This window comes from Fringilla coelebs (genome assembly GCF_963513975.1).
Source record: "Fringilla coelebs genome assembly, chromosome: 10".
Lineage (NCBI taxonomy): Eukaryota > Metazoa > Chordata > Aves > Passeriformes > Fringillidae > Fringilla > Fringilla coelebs.
This window is the reverse complement of record NC_140036.1, coordinates 18,883,486-18,908,679: the sequence shown is the minus strand read 5'-3', so window position 1 is coordinate 18,908,679 and position 25,194 is coordinate 18,883,486. Positions and strand designations below refer to the sequence as shown.

At 42.2% G+C, this 25,194-nt stretch overlaps 1 protein-coding gene across 1 annotated transcript in view; it reads left to right on the top strand.

Moving 5' to 3' along the window:
- USP13 (ubiquitin specific peptidase 13) overlaps window positions 1–25,194 on the top strand; it is a 50,192-nt gene that overhangs the window by 9,707 nt on the left and 15,291 nt on the right. The window contains exons 3-10 of the mRNA XM_084212352.1: window positions 3,714–3,774; window positions 12,763–12,884; window positions 13,297–13,439; window positions 13,639–13,823; window positions 18,789–18,883; window positions 20,490–20,677; window positions 22,130–22,201; window positions 22,456–22,549. Of these exons, the coding sequence (XP_084068478.1) occupies window positions 3,714–3,774; window positions 12,763–12,884; window positions 13,297–13,439; window positions 13,639–13,823; window positions 18,789–18,883; window positions 20,490–20,677; window positions 22,130–22,201; window positions 22,456–22,549 (960 nt within the window). The remainder of the gene's footprint in view (window positions 1–3,713; window positions 3,775–12,762; window positions 12,885–13,296; window positions 13,440–13,638; window positions 13,824–18,788; window positions 18,884–20,489; window positions 20,678–22,129; window positions 22,202–22,455; window positions 22,550–25,194) is intronic.

The window sequence follows — 25,194 nt, the reverse complement described above, 5'->3', positions numbered from 1 at the left end:
TGAGATGAATCAAAAGCCCTAAAGAGTCAGACCTCAAAGGCAGCTCCTTCTTGACTTTCACTGATGTTTTTCACTTCTCATTTCTGTGTATCACATACATATTGTCTGCATGTTATGTGCACATTTTACATAGCTAAATATTTTCTGAAACCTGCATTTCAAGTGTACAGTTACTATAATAATTGAATTACTGGGTTTGGCTCAGATTTGGCTGGAAACTGCTGGCCCTCATTTAGCCTTTTCCCAACATGGGTATGCACTTACAGCCTCATCTTCACTGCTCTTCCATACCATCACTGCATATCAGCAGTCACTTATAGCCTGTGCTTTATAACCTCTGCTTGTCCATGGTTTGTCTGGCATCTTTAAAAAACTCTTCATTACTTCTGTCCTGAGCTATAAGGAAGGCACTGGGTTTGCTTATAGCTCACTCTCCCATAAGCTCTGTCTCTGTTGGCAAGTTAGAGGGCTTAAAAGAGCTGCTTGGAGTGGGTTAGAATCCTTTTTTCTCATTCTCCAGCAAGGCTTCCCCTGGGTGTTGAAGGCCTTGAGTTATACAAGTGCCCTGACCACAAGTGCCCTGACCAGTAGAGGAGTGTTCATATTTTATCAGAGTTACAGTGAGGTGGATTGCATGTCCTCCAGGATGAGATGGTAAATGATATTTATTGTACTTTAGAATTGCCTTTCCTTCTAAGGGCAATACCAACATTTTCCTTCATTCTGTTAACTGAGTTTTTGCAGAGCCCACTCTGGTTTTAGCAGTGGTTCTTCTGACTGAATTTAACACTCCTGAAAGATGCTGTCTAGAGACAGATGGGCAAAAATCCTGTCAGCTTTCCTTGTATATAACTTTCTTCCATAAGTTGAGGTAAACTAGGGTTAAAATGAGGTCTCAAAAATTCCTTTCCTGATAAAGATTAGGCTGAAGAACCCCAAAATGGAGAAAGAAATACCCCAACTGTTTGGTGTTGCAAACCACTTTGATTGAAGAAGTTCAGTGGTTCCTGTTTTTCTCTGGGTGTATCATGATGTAGCAGAGGGGTTGGCTCTGTGCTGAGGGTGGCAACACATTGGTTCTCTGGGTCATGTGGCAGGAAACAGGGTTTGATACACAGTGCAGGTGAATATTGCATCATCTAACAGGGCCCATAGCCAGGATTCCTCATATATTAGCTGTGGATTTCTTTTTTTTGCCATGACTATTTGCTTCTTAAGTGCCATCCATGTTTTTCTTTGAGCAATGTGAAACATCAAGTGTTTTATGAAGTGTCTGGCACATGCTGCATTGTGGTTTTGGTTTTGGAAGCCAAGCTTTTAATGGTGTAGGATACAGTAAAGCCAAAGGCATTGGATGTGCTATCTTAAGATTCTTATAGTGAGGCTGCTATTCCTGCCTGTGGTTCCCTTGGCATCATCCTTGCAGAATGCACTGCATTGCTGCAGAAATCCTGGGTTGCTTCCCAAGATGTTTGGAATAAATGTCATTTGTGTATCTTGTCACAATTCAATTAGAAAATAAGGGTCACATCTTCAGCCTGCTGGCTCAAGTAGAGCTGGAGCATCTGCCCATGGCAGCTCAGCACCAGAGGCCTCTGCTGAATCATCAGAGATGGGCACAAGTGCAAGTTATGGAGCACCCCTGGTAAAGTTCTTAGCTAAAGAAAGGAAATTGATTTTTATTTTTCCTTTTCCACAGCGTTACATTCATCAGGATTTTCAAATCAGCCTCTTCTCTGTAGTGTATGACTTTTATTCAACTGCCTGGGTGCTGTTCATTTCCAGGCAGAGCTTCAGCTTGGTGCTGTAGTGATATCTCAGCCCTGTTGAAAACCCTGGGCAGAGAAGCACAAAGATTTCCTGCAGGGAAAGGTTTCTGGATGCTATCCAGCGTTGATGGTGTTATAATGAGAGACGGCAGAACAGGCTGCACTGTCACCTTGTCCAAGGAGCATCACAAATGGAATTTAATGCCACTGCTGATGCCTTATGTCACTCCCATTTGGTGGGTGTGTCACATCTGTTAGAAACAAAGATGGGTTTGTGAATGGAGAATGTTTTCAGTGATTTCTGACAAAGTAAAAAAAAAAACTGTCAGGTTGTGGGTGTTTCAGGAGTATTGAGCAGCTTTGATTCTGATGTATTTGTATTTGGAAAAATCAAGCTGAAATCATTGCCAGCCTGAGTTAAATATAAGCACTCCATGTGAATTCTTTCTCTTTGCAATCTCTAGTCTTAATGATTTTCACAATATCCCACTTGGTGCCATCAAAATTCAATTGGAGTTTCCTAGTATTGGAGAAACCTTTTTTTTAGTTCTGGAAATATAGTCCTTGGAGAATGTGTAATTTATTCATAATGTCTTTGCAATTGGCTTATGTTGTTTCTTGCTACTGCTTTTTAAAAATGATTTAAAATACATTTAAAATAGATTCCTGGCTACTTCCTTCCCGCTTGTTAAATTCCAGTAGCATTAAAGAAAGAAATATTCTGCATGCTATTTTCAGTTCATTGAGGAATTTTTATTTTTATTTGAACTGCTGGAGTTGCAACCCTGACTTTTCCCTAGGGCTTTTCTATGTGAATAATGGATTCTGTTCTGAAATGCAGCCACGGGGTGTTTGTCAGCATCTGCTCTTTCTAAGAATGGAAAATTTTCCTATGATGTATAAGACCTCACTGATGATTAAAGCAGTTTGCTTAGGCCAGAGCTTTAATTTACATGGTGAAGGGAACCACCCAAAATATGTGACCCTTTTGCCTGTGAAGGGGCAGAGGCGAGCATGAACTTTCCCTGTAGGCTGACAGGTTCTTGGCTGCTTTCTCTCCACCTGTTGTATCCCAATATTATTATTTTGAAAAAAAAAAAAAGTTGCCTAACAACCTTGCCAGTTACACTAACATTACACACTACATCATGTATCATGTTGGCACCAAATAGGCACAGAAGCTTTTTTGATTTAATTTGATTTAATGGTGCTGTTTAATAAACAGCTTAAGGAGTGAGTGCACTGACTTTGACATTTCCTCAGTTAGCTGTGTTTTCCCTTGTAGTCTGAGGTATTCTGAACTGGAAAAGTCATGAAACTTAATCTCATTTGGAATTTACTGCTTTCTGCTATGCTGCTTGAATTAAAAATACAATCAAATCCCCCACTAAACAATTGCTTGAGTGTTGTCGAGTTTCCTCCGTACTTTCTAATATTTAGAAAACATGGTGGTAATTTGCATTAATAGAAGCAGGTGTAGATCCTGATGGAAAAGGCATTTTTTTCTGGAAGGAAAATGAGCCGAGCTGACAGATCAAAGCAAAGTGGTCCTATTGGAATCAGTTATGAAGGCTTGAATCCTTTATGCAGATAATAGCCTTTTCTTCTCTCTAACTCAGCTTTAGTCACTAAGAAATACTGTTGGGGATCTAGAGAGAGGTTTGAGAGGTGCTGGGTGCCTCTGCCTTGGTGACAGAAGAGCTGTCACCTGTGGTGGCTGTGGGGCACCCTCTGACAATTACCAGCAAGCCAAGAGTGAAGGACTCAGGTGGAGGCTCTCTCTCTCCATGGGGTGCTGGGCACTGATGAGTCCCAGTGTCAGAGGAGAGCAAAGAGCATTTACATCCTTGCCCACCAAGGACTGTGGTTTGATGGGAGGGGTTGATGCAGATTTACTGTTGTCTCACTTGATGGATTTTTAATTGTTTCTTTCTCTCTTTCCAGAAGGTACCAGGAGCATCTGGTGGAGCTTTACCAAAAAGGAGGAATGCTAAGCTATTTTTAGGTATTGTGAGCAGCTGCTTTCACACACACAGTCCTTTTCTGACCCTGTCTGCATGTGGACTTGGGTTCTGCCCACCATTGTGTCTGGCTCTGGGGCTCCTTTTGGGTTTTCGTTTCCTGCTGTTTGTTTTGGTTTCTTCTTAACTTCTGGTACTAGATTATAAATGTTTCCCAGACAAATAAGTAGTTCTTGACCATTTTGGTGCAAACTGAAAGATGTGTGTATATGTACACGAAACATTTCAATGTAAAATAGATCCTCAACTACTCTGAAACAGCCTAGGCTTTGAAAGGCACTTTTAAACTAATTCTGTCCATTCTCCCTCTGCAATTTCCACAAAGCACTCTTTTATTAGAATGCTGACCCATACTTAATGTTTAGATATATTAGGGCCTCAGTGGGGCTCTGTCCTGCTCAGCAGCTGATCATAGGAAGGGTTGTTACCATTTTAAAGTTGTTACACAGGTAAATGTTCTTCAGTGATGTTGTGGTCTCTCCTGTAATGAATACAACTGCACATACACCATGAGCATCTCTAATTCTGTTATGTCCACCGGTCTATTCCCTTGCTTCATGGAAAGCAGTTTTCTTACCATGCCCCTGTCATCCAAAATCCATTTAGTCAGATTACCCAGAAAACCTGAGGGACTTATAAATATGGATGAGGAGAATGTGATGAAAAGCCTGGATTCTCTCTTCTCCCACAGCTTGTGGTGTTTCTCCAATTCATCTATTATTTATTGTCTCTGTATTAATAGTGAATAGTGAATTTTTCTTCAGGTAACGAAAAGGTGAAGTGGTTTCTTTACAATTGCCAGCTCTTATGGCTAAAGAGAAAAAACAGAATGACCTTCTGTTGGAATTGCTTTGATCTGTGGAATGTGTCCCTAAGAGGCCTTTGCAGATTGTGATTGATTAAATTGTTGTTGTTAATATAAGTAAGTCTTGCAAGGAGGGCTGAGAAAGAAAAAAGACTGAAAATGAGTCATAAAAAAAGTTAAACTTGTAGGAAGAGGCTGTTACATCACAGATACTGCTCTAAATGCCATTTACTGCCAGTTTACATTGAAAATCATTGTCACTGGATGCTGATAGAATAATTGGTTCAGAAAAAAAGCTGTCTGCAGTGGAGGAGTGGTTGTACAGTGTTAGCAATGTGAGTGTAAATACAAAGTACAAAAGCACATTCAAATTTTATTCTTGCAGATCTTCTGCATATACCTGAAGGCTCCTGTCACTGAGGTGTGCCAGCACACAGGGCACTGGCAGAGGGTACTGTCTCTGATGTGCCACATGGAAATCCTCAAATTCCACCCTTGCATGAGCATTTTGTTCCTTCTGAGTAGGTCTTGAGTAGTAGTTCCAAGGGAGCTCCTGAGGGCAGTGCAGTTTCACTGGGGTGGGTTTAGGACATGGATCTATCACCATTTAATTCAGCACTTCTGGAATCAATGCACTTTTGAAAATGTATCTCATCTGGTCTATTGTTCCGCTGAAGTCTTCATTGCAGCCCCTGCTGGCTGGGAGTGAACTGGTATCAGGTCTGCTCTGTTCCTGGAGTACTTCCATGCTTCCAAATGCATTGTGTCCACTTCTTTGGATCAGCAGACGTTACTGGTTTTGGCCATGCTTAAAGCAAAGAACAAAGAATTATTCCTGTCATTCTTCACAGCTGAGGAAACAAAAGCACTGAGAGGTAGCTGATTTGATAATTTCACATGTGACAGCAACAGAGGTGGTTAGCAAAATTTAGTGTTTTATCTCTTAATCCAACATATTTTTCATTGGTTCAGAACTGCTGATATCATCTAAACAGGTTGTTTTAATTCTGTCTTTCTCATTGTGACCTTGGGCACTATCACAGAAAGGTTGGGGTTGGAAGGGACCTCTGGAGATCATAAAGTCCAATCCCCTGCTGGAGCAGGTTCATGTAGAACAGGCTGCACATGATCCTATCCAGGAATATTTTAATATCTCCAGAGAAGGACACTCCATGAGCTCTCCTGGCAGCCTGTTCCAGTGCTCTGTCACCCTCAAAGTAAGGAAGCTTTTCTTCATATTTACATGTAACTTCCTGTGTTTCAGTTTGTGCCTGTTGTGCCTTGTCCTGTCGCTGGGCACTGCTGGAGAAAATCTGGCTCCATCTTCTTGACCCGTGCCCTGAAGATATTCTGTGCCCTGATAAGACCTCCTCTCAGTCTCTTTTCCGGGCTGAACAGGCCCAGATTGTCCACATGAGAGAGATGCTTCAGTTCCCTAACTATCTTTGTAGCCTTCCAGTGGACCTTCTGCATTCCCTGTCTTTCTTGGGCTGGGGAGCCCAGAACTGATGGAATACTCCAGGTGCAGCCCCAGCAGGGCAGAGTAGAGGAGGAGGATGATCCCCCCTTTGATCTGCTGGCCACACTGTCCTTAATGCCCCCAGGATACCACTGGCCTTCTTAGAGGACATAAGGGCACATTGCTGGCCCATGGTGAATTTATCCTGGCTGGTACAGCCCAGCTATGTGACCTGCCAGGTAGGATTTGCCCTGGCAGACAAAAGCAGACAAGGATCAGTGGCTAGGTCCAGCATCCCTCTGTTCCTACATGTCTGTCAATAATTCCCTGAAGCCCCAGAGCTTTAAGCTTTGTGTACAAAGTCAATCCAGTTTGGGCATTTGTTGCATTGGTTGTTATAATCCTCTTTGATGTAAAACTATTAAAGATACTAAACCCTTTTCAATCTCCTTAGTATTAGGAAAACATCTTTTGGATGCTCAGTGATTACTTTCTAGCACTGCTGCTATCTAGTAAATGCAATAGAAACACAGGCTGCTTGGGCCAGTCAGCTGCATGATTTATCTTTCCCTAAACATGGAAAGATTCACAGCAAAGTGTGTGTGCCTGTGCACATGTGCATCAGGTTCTGGGCACGTTTTGGTTTGGTTTTCTTTGGAGGAGGCTGGAGAGTGTTGGCTGTGAGTGTTCTGTGTAATCAGGAAGTATAACAGCTTTGTTTGTTGAAATATATGAACTGCCTTTAATCTGACTGGTTTAGGTGTTGCTAGACAGTGTGGACACAACAACTTCAGCTCAGGCTGTGCAGTGTTTCAGGGAATTTGGGGTGATATTTAAAGCAGACTGTCTGTCTTAGTGCCTTTTGTGTGATTAAGAAAAACTTGGTTAATGGGGTGTATTGTGATCATCCTTATGAACTTCTGGTCAAAAGGGGTAGCAGAATTAGGGGGAAGATTCTTGTGCTGAAGGGATTTGAGGTCCAGTTTTTAACATAATTACCAGCAGAGTCCCCCTGAACATATTATCCCAGGAGAGTCTTTCAGAATGTTCTAATTATGAAGAATTAATGCAATGTAAATAGTCTGGAAAGAGATTGAAAACTGAAGAAACAGAGTTTTCTGATTGATTTAAAATTACCTAGAGTGACATCTAAAAGTGATTTTTAAGGTGTTACTGAGTAACTAAACAATAGATGAAGTAGCTGAAGGATGCAAAGAGTACAAGAGAGGTGCTTGAACTGTGTGTGCACAGGGATGTGGTCCCAGTTGCTGTTGCTGCTGAGAGAGGTGGTTCTGAGAGAGAGATGAGGTGAATGGTTCTCTGAAATGTCAGCTCAGTTGTCAGCAGCAGTGGGAGATTTAAGTGGAACACCAGTAAAGCAACACTTTATATTTTGTTCTCTATCATTTTGCTTTATAAATATAAAGCAAACCTCTCTTTTGAGTAGCAAAACTGCATCTACACACTGTATCTCCCCCTATTTCCTTCTTCAAAACCAGCTAGCAAGCACCATTCCCCCTCACTCCCAGCAAGCAGGTAGATATTTGAACTTGCTTTGAGGGAGGAATCACCCCATTTTTGCCTGGTTCTGGTGCCCTCTTCCTGAGCATCTGTTGGTCCATGCCAGAGCCTGGACTCCTGGCTGTACAGAGCTGGCAGAGTGACTGTCATAAAACTTGTCCCTGGACAGATGTCCTGTCTCAGATTGGTTACCAGAGCATCATCTGCCGCTGCAGCAAGCCGTGGCAGCTCTGTTTTGAGCAAAGTCAGGGCTAACTCAGACCATCAATTAAAAGTGTTTTGAAGTCCTCAGATGAACAGCTCTGTCAGCAGATCTGTGATTGCTGTTGGGGAGAGTATCTGTGACACTCAGCAGGTCTCAGGACACCTTGGAAAGGAAAACTTCCACTTGGAGTGTCTGGGAGAACTTGTAAACTTGCTGAGCTTTTCCTGGATGGCACCTCCCCGCTGGTGGCAGAAGATGGACTCATGGCTACTGTTTCCAAGTGTAAAGACTACTCCTAATACTAGGTTTGACCACAGCTTCACTTTGTTCTCCCAGAGCAGAACCCTGTTTGCAGTAAGGATGTCTTTGTTTGGAGAGCTTCTGGAGAGGGTTTTTACTATGAGTGGTTAAAGTTTATGTTTATGTGAGTAAGCAGAAATAGAGTGTCTGTATCTGTGAATGAAAAGTTGTGATGCAGGAGAACTTAAGCATTTCCTGACAATATTTTTGCAGTTTAGCCCAGTAAAATAGTGCATATTCCCCTGCAGCAGCAGCAGTAGAACTGATTGGCTGTTGCTTTTTAGCTTTGCCATGTTTGTTTGAATTGAGTACAGGATGGTGAGCAGATACTTACACTAACAGATTCTTAATAGTTTGCTGGTTTGGATAGAACTGTGAAAATTGGACTAGGTTAACACAGGCTAATGCTGCTGTCAAAACAGTTCTGAATTTGAATTTTCATGATTTAGTTTTGCTTGCTTAAAATGTGACTGTCCCAGAAATGCAAGGGATGAGGTCTTACCTAGTAATAAGATCAACATAAAAATGCTTTGGAGATGTAGCAAGCAATTTGAATGTTCTTTTGCAAGTAGTGAATCAGACAAATGATCCTTGTAGAAAGTTTTACTTTTCATTTTTCTGCAAAGGAAAATGTTATGACTGGAAAAAAATGTAACAAAAAAAATTCTGTTTTATAATTCATCTGATGAAGCTAATATTCAAAACAAATTAACTGAGTAAAACAAAACAAATGCCTGAAAACAAATTAACTGAGTAGCTTATAGTTTGCAAAGTGCTGCTGATGCAATTCACTATTATTTAGAGGCAGGAAGAAATAATTTGACTTAAAGACCCAGATCTCCCAACTCAATACAAATTTGTCCATTGCTTTCAGCGAGAGCAGGATCTAGCCCAGATTCCTAAGATATCTTTCTAGGGTTTCAAAATTAGTTGTAGACTTGCTAGTCAACACCCTCATTCAGTTTTCACGTTTGCATTCCCTTTCACACGCACACAGACACATCCACATGCGCAGGAAATCCTCTTTGGGGGTCCTGTCTGGAGTCTTTTATGCCCCTATTATTAGTGCAGTCAGTTGGTAACTTGTCTAAATCTGATCTGGACACATCCACTCCTTCTCTTCCCCTCTTCTGGGTTGGTTTACATTACAGTAGTGTCTCTCCCAGCTGCTGTTTTCAGTCAGCTCAGCAGCAGCACATTCTCACCGTCACTCAGTGATGCCTTGTGAGGTGCAGTAAATTTACTCTACTGACCACTCACCCAAAATATCGGTGCCAGTTGAGCCTCTGCTTTGAGGTGTCTGCTGCTTTGCTTTGCCTGCCCTCCCAACACAACACTTACAACCTGTGGATATTTGGTTTTGGTGGCCAAGGAGCTGAGCTGAGGCTCTCAGGAGGCACCAGAAAGGTGTTACTCCACTGGAAGGGAAACAATGTCCTGTGGACCTTGACTATCAAGCTGTCACTCCTTGGAAGGATTACAACCTGGCTGGTTGTCTTGTGGCTCAGTCTCAGAACTGAATAAAGCCTTTTCTTTTGCCTTCTACTCACAGTGCATCTTGGAAGATCATCCTTGATCAAGAAACAACTTTGGATGATGTATAGTGCTTGAAAGATCACACTTTTCAGTGTCTTCAGTGGTAGTTTTTAATCAAATATGCTCCTTTTGCATGTAGATTTCACCTACTCCTCTTTCCTGCAACTACTCTTAGTCCTCCCTAAAATTCTGCACTAGAAATCACCTGCAGACTGCATGTGATGCCCAGTGGCTTCAGGGTCAAATTCTGTCCACATTTAGTGTGGGCTCCATTGCTTTCTAAAGTCACAGTCATCTGTTTTTATTACTTCTGCCCTCATGCTATCTCAGCCTTGCTGGCCCTTGCACAGGCACAGAAAATATAACGCAGGTACAATTTCTGACCAAACTTAACAGCTATGTCACTCAAGCCAAGATTTAAATATATGAGTGGTGATCTGAGTGTTTTCAGGTGACATCATTAAGGGGTCCCTCTGAGTGTCCCTAAAAGGGATTAGTTTATATGGTCACCTGCTCTGTATGGAGGGATTTCAGTCTGTGACCTTAGAAGTTCATTCCACTCTTATGCACTGGATCTGCACCCTGAGAAACTGTCTTCAGAGTGATAAGGTGGTGCCTTTTAATTCCTAGTCAGAGGGAGTAGGTGTTGGGTGGAAGTGTACCAGTTTTAGGTGGTCACCTTCAAAAGGGGAGTTTTAAATCCCCATGGTGTTTCCCAGGACTGTTATGAAGCTCTGTGCATCCTTTAAAATAACAAGTGGGTGCTGCCATATTGGTGTGTCAGGCAGAAAAAGTCCCATGCCGAGGGGACACTGTTTTCTGCTTTACTGCTGGTATGAATGGCATGAAGCCTGAGCAGTAAAAAGGAAATTCCCTTCCCTGCTGGTTGCACACAGGAGGCTGGTGCTCCTAAGCATGTGAAGTCCTTAGATGACAGCAGATGATTGCTAATAGGATCCTCTGTCTTTCATCCCTGGATCACTGGTTCAGATGCAGGTCAGGCCAGCAGCACTGAAGTCAGTTTGGCTGCTGTCTGGCTGGGGAGGTGAGCTGCAGTGTGTGTCTGAATTTTGAACACAGGACACCGTAGCATTGCTGTTTCTATAAGGGGCTTGCAGGTGCTTTAAGTTAATGTCCAGAGCACAAGGCAGTGAAGATAAGCCAGTGTCACACAGTCCCCAGAGCCCGGTGGCCGCTGTGAGCTGGTGCCAGGTTCCCTCTGGTGGCTGAGACACTGTGTGACCACAGCCCTGCAAATACATTCACTGCCTCCAAACCAGAGCTTTTATCCTCTCTGAGGAGCCTCTCTCCTGTTTAGGAGGTGGTCAGTACTTTTGGCTTTGTTGTGCTGGCTACCATCACATTGCTGGCATTAAGAGAAAATCCCCTGAGATGCTTTGCTGTGTGCGCCATCAGCTTGGAGATCAGTTTCCTTGTTCCACAGAGCAGAAGAACTGTTAAGAACTGCAGCTGTGGAGATTCACTCCTGTATCAAGCACAGGACTGTAATACCAACTGAGAATGAAGCCTGGAGTAAAGTGAGGGATCATTATGAAAATGGTGTGATTTGGGGAATTAGTAATGAATTAATACGTTCTCTAAAAATGTCATGCTTTCAGTGTGAGACAATGTTCTTGCTTTTGTGTCTGTGTTGAGCTGATGAGAAAGGGCTTTTTTTGGTTGCTGGTGAGAGAGAGGTCATGGTGCTGGAAGTCACTGACAGTGGGTGCTGTCACCTTAGGGTTGGCTGGTGCAGCAGGTGAGCCAAGAGCTGATGTTCCTCTCAAGAGCTGTTCTTTCCAGGTCAAGTTAAAATATATTTTGATATTTGTTTTATCATTTGGGTTGCTCAGTCTGTTACTGCTCTGTGGGAGCTCAGTTTTCCAAATCTGGCTTCTGTCATCCTCACCTCTGTCCCAAACATACATTTGAGATTTCATGCATTCCCAGGGTGCAGTGGTTGCTGCCAATGCTCGTTTAGGATCAAGTGACTCATTAAGCATCTGCTTGTACTAGGGGGGGAATTAAGAGCCAGCTTTGGCTACTGCTCACACATCTCTTTTTTTGGTTGAACCTTATTCTGTCAGTGACTGGTACATCAGAATACAGTGGATCCCACATGTCCAATGGGAGAAGGATCCAGAAAATTCCATTGTTGCCTGGGCAATGCTTGCAGTTGAATCTTGCAAAATTTCTGACATGTGCATGTTTGGTTTTCCATTTTTCATTTGTCCTAAGAACAGACCAAGGTTTTACTCAGTCTTGTCACTATGTGATGATTAATTAATAATTACATTTTTTCATGCAGCTAGAGACACAAATACTAGCCATTTAATTCCCAATATACCCTCCTGCTTCTCTCTGGGTCCACATATTTCTGGGCAAACATTTTAGCTGATGTTGCTTGATCAAGGCTCATATTTAAGAAAAGAGGGCATTCTTACACTGTAAGGAAAATGTACACAAACACTGTGTAAGGCTTGATCTTCAAAGGAAAGCTTTAGTAGCTAATGGTGGTTTCAAACAGATATTTATACTGATTAAGGAGTGGAGTCAGCAGGAGAGGGATATTGTTGGTGGGATACTGTACTTGCTGTAGCTATTTGAGACTATGGATGAGACACAGGAATACTTCCAGCCATGGACATCTTTATGGGAGGAAAGGCCACAGGTCCAAGATGGATGGGAGCCACAGCACGTTTCAGACAGGTCTGTGATCTGGAAAATATGGGGTGCTCTTTTTATTTGTGCTCTGCAATTTGGGCATGCGCAGTGAGACCTGGTCTCCATGCTTTATAGCATTTCAAGATTCTGGGTAAAAGGCACAGCAGTATGGCATCCTGATTTTGTCCAAAAGGAGCAGAATTTTGTTTGCTGCTTTGCAGAATGCAATGTCTGCAACAGTGCACTGCTTGCAGAGAGGCCAAACCAACTGTATCTGTGATTTGGGATGGCATTAAGTGGAGATTTTGGTCCTCAGAACATTCTCTTGAAGGATGGTGAGATTTCAGTTTAGATCAGGTGTTTCTAGCTAGAGGAACCACTGGCTGATGCCAGGCAAGCAATGTTTACAGTGGTACCCCTGTCACAGTTTTGGAACCTGGATCATAGGACAATCTCCTAACATTGCCCATCTTGTTTTCCAGATCTGGAGATAAGCAGTGATCTCAACAGTGATGACTTTGAATATGAGGATGAAGCAAAACTTGTTATCTTTCCTGATCACTATGAAATCTCATTACCCAACATAGAAGAGCTACCAGCACTGGTCAGTGGGTGTGTGGAAGTGGTCATAGGAATTGTCTCCTGTTTCTGTTTTTGTCAAGATGGTGCCTTGTTTTCTTATGTGCAGTGCTTGTTTGGACATAAAGATTATTCTTTACCAGGTATAATAGAGTCTCAGTCATTTAAAAAAGTGATCTTTACATTTGTTTCTTCTATCTTCTATATTTCTTCCCTTATTATGGTGCCAGCTTGTCCTAGGAAGGCTCACATAGCACACGTGCTTACTCTCCTGCTAAAATAATGACGACAGTCTAAAAGATTAGATGCATATTTGAGTATATAAATAGTCCTACTGATAAGCAGTTCTGTATGTGGTTAGCAATAGGCTGAATGCCAGGGTTCTGTCCAGTCACTGAGTCGTGTCAGGCTTTGACTGACATCCATTTGTCTTCCAGGTGACGATAGCTTGTGATGCACTGCTCAGTGCAAAATCACCCTACAGGAAGCAGGAACCTGACTCCTGGGAAGAAGAGCTGCAGGCATCTAAACATGCTAAAACACTTGTACAGTTAGACAATGGTGTTAGAATTCCCCCCAGGTGAGGGCAACAAGGTTTGTTCATTGTAGGCTCTCTAATTCAGTCCAGGGAAGCTGAACTAAAGGCAGGAACTCAGCCCACAGTTCCTTGCCTGACTCTGGGCTGGGCATGTGGCTTGGTTTGACCTGCCATCATGGGAGATGCAGAGCTGGCTCCTGCCTTACATACTGCTGATGTTTCTCCCTGTTGTGCGTGGCAGTGGCTGGAAGTGCTCCAGGTGTGACCTGCGGGAGAACCTGTGGCTGAACCTGAGCGACGGCTCCGTGCTCTGCGGGAAGTGGTTCTTCGACGGCAGCGGGGGCAACGGGCACGCCGTGGAGCACTACAGGGACACAGGCTATCCCCTGGCAGTGAAGCTGGGAACCATCACTCCTGATGGAGCAGGTCAGCCACGGGGCTTGTTCTGACATGAGGTACCTGCAGTGAGTGAGGCTGACTGTGTGCGGGGTTTGTGCTTCTAGTGCAAGTGTTTGAGTGTGGAAGTGTAGCCCCACATTTCTCTTCACAGAGACATGTAAGGCACATCTTCCCAAGAATATTTCTGGCATTCACATTCTCTGAACCTCAGAGAAAGAAAACACAATTCTTATCATTCGCTGTGCCTGTGTTTGTGCAAAAGCAGAATGCTATATGGAGATTGCTTACCCAAGGTGATGGTGTTTTGTTTCCTTGGCCTATCCTGGCCAAGAGTGTGTGTGTGTGTTGGGACTGTCAGCTGACAGTCACGAGATTCAGAGCAGTGTGTGCAGTTGTGTGCAGGGTTGAGTGCTTGGCAGATTCAGTTTTAGATGTATAGAATAATATAGTATAATAAAGTAATTAATTAGCCTTCTGATATCCATGGAGTCAGATGCATCATTCTCTTTCCCTCACCAACGTCGGAGTCGCTGTTGATTTGCAATATGGAAGGAAACTCTGTGAGTCTCTGAATGTTGGTCAAGGTTTAGGGGAGTGACACACACTCCATTCTGAGAAAGCCCATACCTGTTTTATCTGCTCATTTTATATTTTCTGTAAATATTTTTGGTGTGTTTGCATAATTCTAGGCTTATAACATAAGAATGGTATTAGTCTGAAACAACAGGCTCTGGAGAAACAATATTTTTTAGTTCTGCTACATTTCTTAGGACAAATGGTTCCTTTTTTGGAACAAAGAAACAACATCAGGGTAATGAGCTTTTAAAATTTAAATTTAAAAGTCTGTAACAGCATGTATGGGTTATTTAATCATAGTGGAAACTTTTCTTGTTGAACAAAATGTTGCTGAAACAGTCTAATGAGCACTCATCTTCATGGGGCTGCTGTGATGCTCATTTGTAAAATGTGTGATGATCTTGAGAGGGGAAAAAAGCTGTAGCTGTATCCTTGTTTGCATATTATCCAAGTGTGATGTTCTGCAGTGTTGTTACAGAGGGGATTGTGGTGTGTGAGGATTAGATGGAATAAAAACATGAGGAGCTGAAGAAGTCATAAGCAAAGAGATCTTTTGTTGCAGCTGCATGGAGAAGTAAAAATGGAAGAACACATAGCATGATTATATTTTGGCTTTAGTGCTTATGACTACAGAGATGAAAAATTGCTGTTTAGAGCAGCCCCTTTTTTTAACAAGCATCAGTTGAGAGCTTTTCTAAGTCCTATTCAGTGTTGAGGAAAGGCAACTGTAGTCTGATTCAACCAGCTGTGCCACAAAAACACTAAGCAAAAACCATTTTTTTCTCTCCCAGATGGAATGTTATTTCCTTGCATGAGCCTGGCCTTGGATGATTTCTATCCAAATCTCTCAGTTATTGAAGGTGTTTAGGATTTGCCCAGCTGTAGTTTTCAACTGCATCTACAAAACAAAGAGGATATTCTGTAGTGGTTTTTTTTTCAGAATTTTTTCTTTTCTTTCCCATCTTTAGCAGCAATACTTGTTTCCTTATGGCTTCTGTCCTTGTGCCTCCCACTGATCAGCTGCTTCCTCTCTTATGTGGCCTTTGGGATAACAAAGGACAGGCTGTCATCCTTCCCTCTGAATGAGAGGCACCAGCTGTTCTCCACAGACCTTTGTTCTTCTGGATGATGTTTACTTGGTTTCCCCATAGAAAAGTCTTCCCTCCCCCAACCTTCCTTGTTCCTTTTCAGTAATTATTCTGTCTCTGATCTATATTTCTGTAGTACTCATAACCCCTCAATGGAGCTGGGTGATAGATGAGCTTCAGGAAAGAGGCTCTGTGGCTGATGGTGACAGAAAATCTGTCTGTTTTCTGCTTCCCTGGGTTAAAGGTGAGGAGGTGATGGTACAGGAGGAGTAAGCACTCGTCCCTGTCCTGACATATTTTATTCCTTTTTCACAGCAGTAGGAAGGATAAGGAGATGGTGTCACTATTCCACTGACACTCACCCCACGTGTACACAGAGGAGAGTTCTTTGTCTTGCCCTGAGAAATCTGTGCTGTGTACACTGTGAAAGGTTCCTGAGGTGTTTGCCCCATTTTGTAGCACTCTGTCAGCAGACACATCTGGGATCAGGGCAGAGACTGAACCAAGCTTCTTTTCCACTCTTGTACCTGGGACAGAGTCATAAAGGTTATTTTCCTCAGTAGGCTGAGCACTGGGCAGGCTGTGCTGCCTGCTGCCTCTCTTGACAGTGCCACTCTTTTTTATTTCCAGTCACTGGGAATTTGCTTGTTTGGAATGGATTGGAGGTTGGAATTGGGTGCTGGCAGTGGCAAACCCTTTGTGACCGGTGCTTGAAGGAGCAGCTTTGTGGATGCTGATCTTAGCAGTTGTCAGATACTTTTGGGGGGATCCTGAGCCACTTCTTTCTTTAGGGACAGTGTTGCCATTGCCTGTTACCATCTAAGTAGGAAGGAGAGATATCTGAACAGTCAGAACAGGTGTAAATCTTGAGCTGTGGAAGATAATGAAGTCAAGTAGCATTGACATTTTTATTTTCTTAAAATAATATGAATCATAAAGACTATTATCAGGAAAATACTATTCTCAGGAAAAAGTTTTCCACCCAGGGCATGGTTGGGTACTGGAAAAATCTCCCCAGGGAACTGATTACAGCACCAAGCCTGAGTTCAAGATGTGTTTGGGCAGCACTCTCAGGCCTCTGGTGGGATCCTTTGTGTGTAGTGCACAGGGTCAGGAGTCGGACTGGGTGATACTGGTGGGTCCTTCCCACTCAGCATATTCTATGATTTTTTTCTCTGTTAAATAATATTCTTTGTTGCCTGTCTCAGATTTATCTTGGTGGGTTTTTTCCCCCTCTTCCACTCCTCCCTTTTTCCCCTTTCTCACTCTAATGACAGCAGGTTCTTGCATGTCACATTTGCTGACTTGTCTACGTTCCTCATCTACCAGTCTGTATGACAGCATTGCACACCTGTGTTTGGCAGCTCTTATCTTCTGCCTTTGATTTTTTGAAACAAGTGAATTCTGTCTTTTCCCCATGAATTTAAGCTACACAGCAGAAGGTACTGAAGTAAGGCACGAGCTGGGCTTGAGCACAATATTAGTCTCATGCTCCACTCCTGCTGCTCCGGGCCAGTAGTCCCAGGTGATTTGCTCTCTGCAGTTGGCAGAGCAGAGGGAAAACAAAAGCTTCCACACTGAAAGCAGTCACCCAAGCTCTGTCGCCGTGTAACCTCACTCCATGAGGGGTTTGAACTTTCTGGGATCCTCTGGCTGTGCTGTGACCTCAGCAGAATGCTATGGGAACGTTGTGGTGCCATGTGTGTGGATGAACAGTCATGTCTTCTGGGTGCATTTGCTAGCACACAGTGGAATTCCAGCAGATGGGCAGCCACAGCCACGCACATGCCACAAAGGTCACGGGCACCAATGCTAGTGGGGCATCTGCTGGCTGATCAGCAGCTGGCAGCACCGCTCAGAGCACAGCTCCCTGCTCAGAGAGGTGTTCCATAGGGCTGGTCAAGGTTAAAAGTTAGTGTTTGAGTTCTTGGCTGACCTTCAGTCTATCGTTTCAGCATGGGTTTGGTGCTAGCAGACCTCAAGGAGAGGTCTTTTGGGTTAGAAGGACTATTGCCTTTTGTTAAAGGGGATGGGCTGAGTCAGAGCCAGGGTCTGCAGCTGCCAGGAGAGGCTGGGGTGAGGAGCTTCCAGAAGTGATATTTGTGCTGTGAACAGCCTTCATCTGTGCTCCTGCTATCTCCTCCTGAGTTTGCTTCTCTTCCTTTCTCCTGGCTAAGCTTTCTCTGTCAGCCTAGGTCTGGTCTTATGGAGCAAGGTCACTGTGAGAAGCTGCTGGGCATGGTGGGAACTTACCTGAGGGAAATGCAGGGAGGTTGCACAGGGGTTCTGGGTTTTGGTATGGAGACAGCAAAGCAATCATTGACTACAGAGGTAAAGACCTGATCAGAGAAAAGATGGAAAGCCTGTTCAAGTCTTACCAGTGCATCTCTTACAACTTCTAGCCTTGTTTGATGCCTGCAGCTTTACTGTTATTTGTTCATGTAGGTGAAACCTGCTCTGAACTTGGTGTCATTTTAGGACTTGATGGGTAAACTCTAAAAATAATGTTTTTACTCTCAATATTTTTGTCCTTCTTTTGGATCTATTAAACTTGGTTTCATATTGAAAATATCATCATTAGGCATCCTGCTTCCCTTCACAATCTGAACTTTGCCCTGCCAGAATGTTTATGAGTTTTTACTTAAGGCTATAAAGGTCTATCATAGAGAACTGAAATCCAAATCTCCCATACAATAAAGCAAGACAGCTCACTCAGAAAATCAGCCTTTCTCCTTAACCACAAGGTTAGATTAGTCTTGAAATCCCAATCCAGTTGTGTGTAATCAAAAAAAACCCTCCTTATACTAATAAAGAATTTCTCTGTTCTTGCTGCATCTCTGTGTGAAAAGGACAAGAGTGGATTTCTTAAACTGTACTAAAAATTAAAATACTATTGCCAATAGTGAGTTGGTGTGATATACTCACAGCTGTAATGGATCTATCTGCATCTAGAAGCTCTACAAAAATTCATAATCTCTTGTTGTCATGTTCAAAATGTGGGCTGGCTTTGCAAGCCCTGTTCCTTGCTTTCCCTACAAATTGCTTATTTTGGGGAGAGGAAATACTCTAATCCCTATAAATGTTTTTAGATTTTAATACTGTGGAGGCATATAATTTCTTTTGAGGAAAGTGCTTGAGGTGATTGTGTTAAGATGTTTACTGAACTCTGTGTTTGTCTGTTCACTTCTCTGCTGGCCAGAACCAAACTTGGAGAATATGAACAAGTCATTTTGTATGGCAGTCCTGTGCTGAGAATGCAGTGTTGGTAAACAAGGAGAAGGGATAACATTTGATACTGGGGCTCACTGGTTTCTCTCTGCTTTTGCAGATGTCTATTCCTTTGACGAAGAGGAGCCGGTTTTAGATCCACATATAGCAAAACATTTGGCACACTTTGGAATTGATATGCTGCAGATGCAAGTGGTAGGAAATCCATCTTTTATTTAGCTTTTTGTTCACTTCTTTGTTCACTTGGGGGTGGGAGAGAAACAGGAGAAGAATGACACCTGTAGCTTATTTGTGATTCCTTCAGACTGTTATGACAGTATTCAGTTTTGTAAAGTTCAGCCAGCTAATTTGGGGGTTACTGTCAGAGTTCTGAGTAAATCATTGCTCTCAAATCCAGAAATTCCCTTCTGAAATAGATACCTTGTGGTCTTTAGTTTACATTTTTCACTTTTCCTGTGTGATATACCATTTGTCTTCAAGATGAAAAACCTCATTCAATTAGAGAATAATGTCTGGAACATTTAATTACAGTGAGTGAAAGAAAGCCTATTGAATGTGTAAACAGATACAATTCATCAGCAAAAAGAAGCTAAGCAATGGATAAGTTAAAAACTGGTTGAAAGTTATTTATGTAAATTTCAGTTTAGGTTTTGTCAATAAATACATTAGAAAATGAGAAAAATACATTCTCTCGAGTCTAGAAGACAGCATGGTCAAAGGTATGACATGCTACAAAGGGACTGGGGAAAAAAGGATTCTCTGTGTGTGTCTGTATTAGTAAAGAAGTGCTTTTAATAACTTGTGTTTTAGTGGGCTTTGATTCCAGTTCTCCTTAAATGGTGTAGGAAATCAGAATAGGATATGTTTATAAAGGCAGGTGTGGTTTTTGTGGTTGTGTTGGTTTTTTGTTTGGTTTGGTTTGTTGTTGTACTGTTTGTTGTATTTTTTTTAACCCAAGCATATAACCAAGTATCATTACCTGGAGAACATGAAAATGTTAAAAAGCAAAAAAACTGCTACTGGTTAAGTGTATTTCATTGTCCAAGTGGTGAGAAAATGATATTAATTGAAATGATAGAGAAGAGTTAAACTGTGTTTTCAAAAGCCTTCATGATACTAATAATGATTTTGGTGTACTAATGTCCTTGTCAGGATCATGGATAAAAAGTTTCTTTTATCCAAATCATTCTGAAAAGCCTGCTTTACTCAGGAGCCTTGAAAACCTAGTCTTAGCTGTTGCAAAGGTTTCACCTCTGGTCTTTGGTCTGTACAATTCTTTGAGAAGTGACAGAGCAGTGCCAGCAGTAAATGACACTATGGTGACCTGCACCTACAGGCTGAAGGCTGAGTGTAAAGGGGAGAAACTTCAGTGTCACAAATTATTGGCTTTTACCATTTGAAAGAAGGGAAGAGTTCTTGGATCTGCAGCTTTTCATGTGGTTTGTTTGTTATGAGCAGCAGCTATTCCTGACCATTACAAATGGAACAGGAAGCCTGAAAAAATGCAGTGTTTGATGCTGAGGCTGAGGTCACAGGCCTGAGAGAAGTGAAGCTCCCAGCTGGGACTGAGGTCACGCCTGGGAGCACTCAGTGCCAGTGGCTGTGCAAAAGAGCTAAGGGTGTATTGGAGGAACAAACTGCTGGCTTTCTGACCCTCATCTTCCCTTACATGCAGGATTTGCCTCCCCTTGCCCATTGATTTGGCTCTTCATTTCTTGGAGTATAACTCACAAAGTTGGTGGCAGCAGCATAATTATGGCAGAAGTTAAAGAGACTAAGATGAAAATCTTGTTGCTTTCAGACAGAGAACGGGCTAAGAGATAATGACATAAAGCCAAGAGTCTCAGAATGGGAAGTGATTCAGGAAGCTGGTGTGAAACTCAAGCCCATGTATGGCCCAGGATACACTGGCATGAAGAACCTGGGGAATAGCTGCTACCTCAATGCTGTCATGCAAGCCATTTTCAGCATCCCAGAGTTCCAGCGAGCGTAAGTAGCTCCAGACTTCCTCCTGTCGCTAGCTGCTGCATTCATCAATTTGTTGATTTTCTAAGAAAAATGGTGGTGATATTTTTGTCTTGCCTGCAAACAGGTCTCCTTCAGTCAGTTCCGTGGCTGCTTGAAGGATTTAGTGGTTGTTTTGGTTTGTTCTGGAAAAGGCTGGAACACAAAACCCAATCTGACTTCGAAATAAAAACAAACTGTCTCAACTTCAGTGGTGGGAAATCATTTGCCACCTTGGAAATTTGGTGTCTCTGCTTTTTATATACAGATGCACATATCTCTGCTTACCTGGGCATCATCAGCATCACATTAGGGGGTTTGTACTGGCCCGTTCCAGCAGTCATTCTGTGTGGTTTGTGCCAAAAACTGGCAAAAACACACTGATATCGATCCATTCTAGTGAAGAACACTGCATGCAGGTTGGTTTAAGGGAGGATGCTATCAGAGACAGATTTTAATTAAAATTAAAAAAAAAATAGTGGCAAGAATAGTTTAGATGTATTCTTCCACTGAATAATTAAGGAGAGTAAAAGGACAAAAGCACAACAGAAAAATATGAAATACTCCCGACTGATCAATGCTGAACACATCATTCTAAGGAAAGAAGCCTTTTTAAAAAGGACAGTCCATGGTTTGAAAAAATATTCAGAGTGCCCTTTCCTTCCAATGTGCTTGAAGTGAAGCTTTTAGATTTTGGAAAACCTCCCAGGTTTTCATGTTAGAAATTACCTTCTGGAGAAGAAGAGGGACAAAACTTGTGTTTATTTTCTTTGTTAGCCATATGGAGTACAGTCTGTAGATTCATTAAGTGCCAGCTCTTCTACCTCCACTGTTGAAAAATATCAAAATGGACTTTATTAAGGAAGATAATTTTCCACAGCATGGTCCTGGGAGTTACCTGGAGGACTTAGTGTCATCAAAATAGTGCAGATCTTTGATGAGAGAGGGACCAGCACCATGGCCATACCTACCCAGGCGGTTTTTTCCTGTGCTCAAGGGCAGCCATGCTCAGAGAGTGCTGCTGAAAGCTTCACTTTCCAACAGGCTGGCTAGAGCAATGTTTCCCTCAGTGTTATCAGAATTGCTTCTCTTGTGAAACTCAATAGAAATGTTATTTTTGCATATTTTTGTCCTGACACAACCCTGAATTTACTTGGTTACATTGGTTGGGAGTAAAAAGTACACTGGTTCTTAACTCAGCTCTGTGGTTTTGACCAACGCCATCCCGCAGCTTTTGCAAGATTAAGGAATAGAATGTAAATTCCAGATGAACAACACAGCCATATTCTTTACAGCTAGAAGCTTCCAAGTAAAACTTCAATGTCCATTTCTTAATTTCTTTACTATTATTTTTGCATGACAGAAGCACTCATTGAGGATAGATTGAATCATTAAGCTGCAATATTTGAATGTTTCTGCTTTGTTCTTGCTGCCCAGGTATGTGGGAAACCTTCCACGAATATTTGACTACTCCCCTCTTGATCCAACACAAGATTTCAATACTCAGATGTAAGTGACATTTCTCAGTTATTTACTTGGTCAGGTTAAATAGAATCTGAATGATCTAATGGCAGAGCAAAAGAGCACATTTTCATGAGCTCAGAAGTGAGATATGGCACAGGGAGATTGAGATTTGACCACTTAGTTGCAGGTAATGATGGTTCATAAATGAGTCAAAAGCAGTAAACTTTTTTTTGCTTGAAGAAAGTATTTTCTGTTTTTCTCACATGTTTGTTTCCACCCCTCCACTTTCTTCCTTACAGGGCTAAACTGGGACACGGCCTCCTTTCAGGCCAGTATTCTAAGCCACCCATGAAATCTGAGCTCATTGAGCAGGTGATGAAAGAAGAACACAAGGTATTTGCCTGGGTTTGTACAGCCACTGGTAACTAGGTAAAAGTGATATCCTGAGCAAAGGGAACAGGTGCTGGGCATTGAGGAACACGTGTGGGTCCAGCATGGATGGGATGCTTAGCAAGGTGGAATGTGAAGATTACTAAGTCAGGGATAAATTAGTCAGGCACTATTTGTGCAGTGCATCAAAGCAAGCATTGCTTCTGCTGATAAAGTGCTCTGCTGCTCCAGTGATGAGTGCAAATGTTCACACAACTTGCAACCAGTGTTTATCTTCTCTGAGGAACAACAACAACAGCAACAACAATGTTATGCAGAGAGTCCTGGAAGCAAACTTCTGAACCCTCTTTAAATTACTGAAAGTATAAAGAGCTAAAGAATTGTTTCCAGGAAGTGTCTGACAACACTCCACTTGATTTCAGGAGAAGGTAATGCAAGGTTAGGTGATTCTGGGGGCTTTGGAGGTGGAGGGGCCATGCAGAGCCACAGGAGTATTGCATGCTTCTTCCACAGAGGGATGGTGGTGGTTGCCACAGAAATAGGCATTTTCCTCTACTTTCATCTATCAATTATTGACATAGGAATTTCTCCTGAAATCAGAATGCCCATAAGATTTGGGACAGACAGAGCATCTGGTACAGAGCAGATTGCATGACCTGGAAGTCATGAGTCTCCCAAGGAATTGCTTTGTACAGTGGCAATTCATTGTTTTGGAACAGCAAAGGAATAGTGGGACAGATTTCAGCAAACTCCATACATTGAGTTATGTGTAGTGACTGACCTGCTTTCCTAAGTACATACAGGATGTGGCTGGAAAATACTGTGCTGGAAGTTCAGGGATCTGAATCCTTGGAATAAAGCTGCATCTCCTTGTTTAGCTTAGCAGCCACTATTAGATGAGATATTGAAAACTCTTTAATGACAGATGGGATAAAACTGTCAGGTTGTAGTAGGCATCTACTGACATTTAACAGTACTTGTGTGCATTAGTTCAGTTTAATGAAGCTGAAGTTACATGCATGAAGCATCCTTATCAAGCAATTCAGACATTTATTAGGATTTGAAACAGCTTTTACAGCTTTTTTTGCTTGTTGCACTGATGACTTACATGCAGAAAAAGTCAGATATAGATATTTTCTCTATTCATTCACTCTTGGAATACAAATCTATGGTTTTTTCAGGTTGAGGATGCTTTTCCTTTTGTTTGCTTAGCATTTTAGGCCTTAAATGTTTTCAAGTGCTTCTGCTTTGTGTCTATAATATCAATTATTCATTTACCTTTTATTCCTTTACTTTTTTTCCCCCTTCTACATGCAAAGAAGTTCTCAACCTATCTGAGCCTTTGGAATTCATCCAAAGTTTTGGGGAGTTGTTGCCTGTAAAAGCATTCATATGAGATCTGCAGTGGTCCAGCACAACCTATATTTAGCTAAACTGTTTTGCAACTGTTGATGGGGAAAGTATGCCAGATATTCCGTAAATATTCATGGTGCTGTGGAGTTGAAATTTTTCACCACAGAAGTTTAGCCTGGAAATGGCAGCATTTTCCTTGGACTCACTTTAGGATTAAAAAGAGGCTGAATACCTAAAGGATCATCAGCCAGGGCTTGATTTTCTGCTTTGAGCTTTAACATTTCTCCTGTTTTTTTTTTTTTTTCCCTTTTGTTGTCCTTGAGGTGAGATTGCAAAATTCAATCCTTCTTTTGCAGACTGTCACACATGGCATGCTCCTCTTCTTCCTGCTCAAGGGGCTGAGTACAAAGTGTATAGGTGGAAACAAGGCTTGATTCCAAACTCAGTGCATTATGCAGCATTGCACAGCAGCATGCCACATTCCTGCTTCTGGCACAGGAAGAAGCCTGGGATGTTGCAATGTGAGCTGCTTTATGCACTTATCTCCCCAGTCCCACTTTTGATGAAAGGCAGTTGAGGACACTGAAGCAGTACTTGACCCAGGATGCAGAAATCCCCAGAACATCTCTCTGTCCAAGCAATACAGAGACTCTCTCTCTTGATGGGAGCCTTTAAGGATCATCTTGGCCTGATGTGGTTGGTGGTCTTCTGCCAAGAATTGAAAAAGCATTTAAAAATGAGAATCTGCTTCTAATTTCAGTGGGTCTAGGAATACTGCACCCTGGTAAAACAAAGAAAAAAAATTTACTCTTCCAGTGTGTATTTTATATGGCCTCCATTTCATGCTGCTTTTTCTATTTTTATATTCATATGACAGTGCAAGTGTAGTAAGGAATGAAATTGGCTGAGTTTTTAACAGCCTCTGAGAGCTCCTAAAGGTTATACTTTTGCTTGGATTGTCCAGAAAATTATTTGGTTTCATGAATGGTGAGGGCAAATCTCAGTAATAGATTCTGACCCCTCCAAAAATGTTATTTGAAAGGCATAACAGCTAGTGTTGTCTTGAGGATCTGGAATGGTTGGAGAGGTTCTTAAAGTGGGATAAAGGATTAGAAAGTCAAAACCAGGACTGTCTTGGAAGCCAGAGATTTTCTAATTTAGGGCAGTTTGCTCAGATGTAATTGAATGGCCAAAGGCAGTAAGTTATGGTTTTTCAACATGACCAACACCTGCAAATTGCAAATTCATGTCTGCTCTTAACAACTCGCCTGGGAATGCATGCTGCACACATTAGA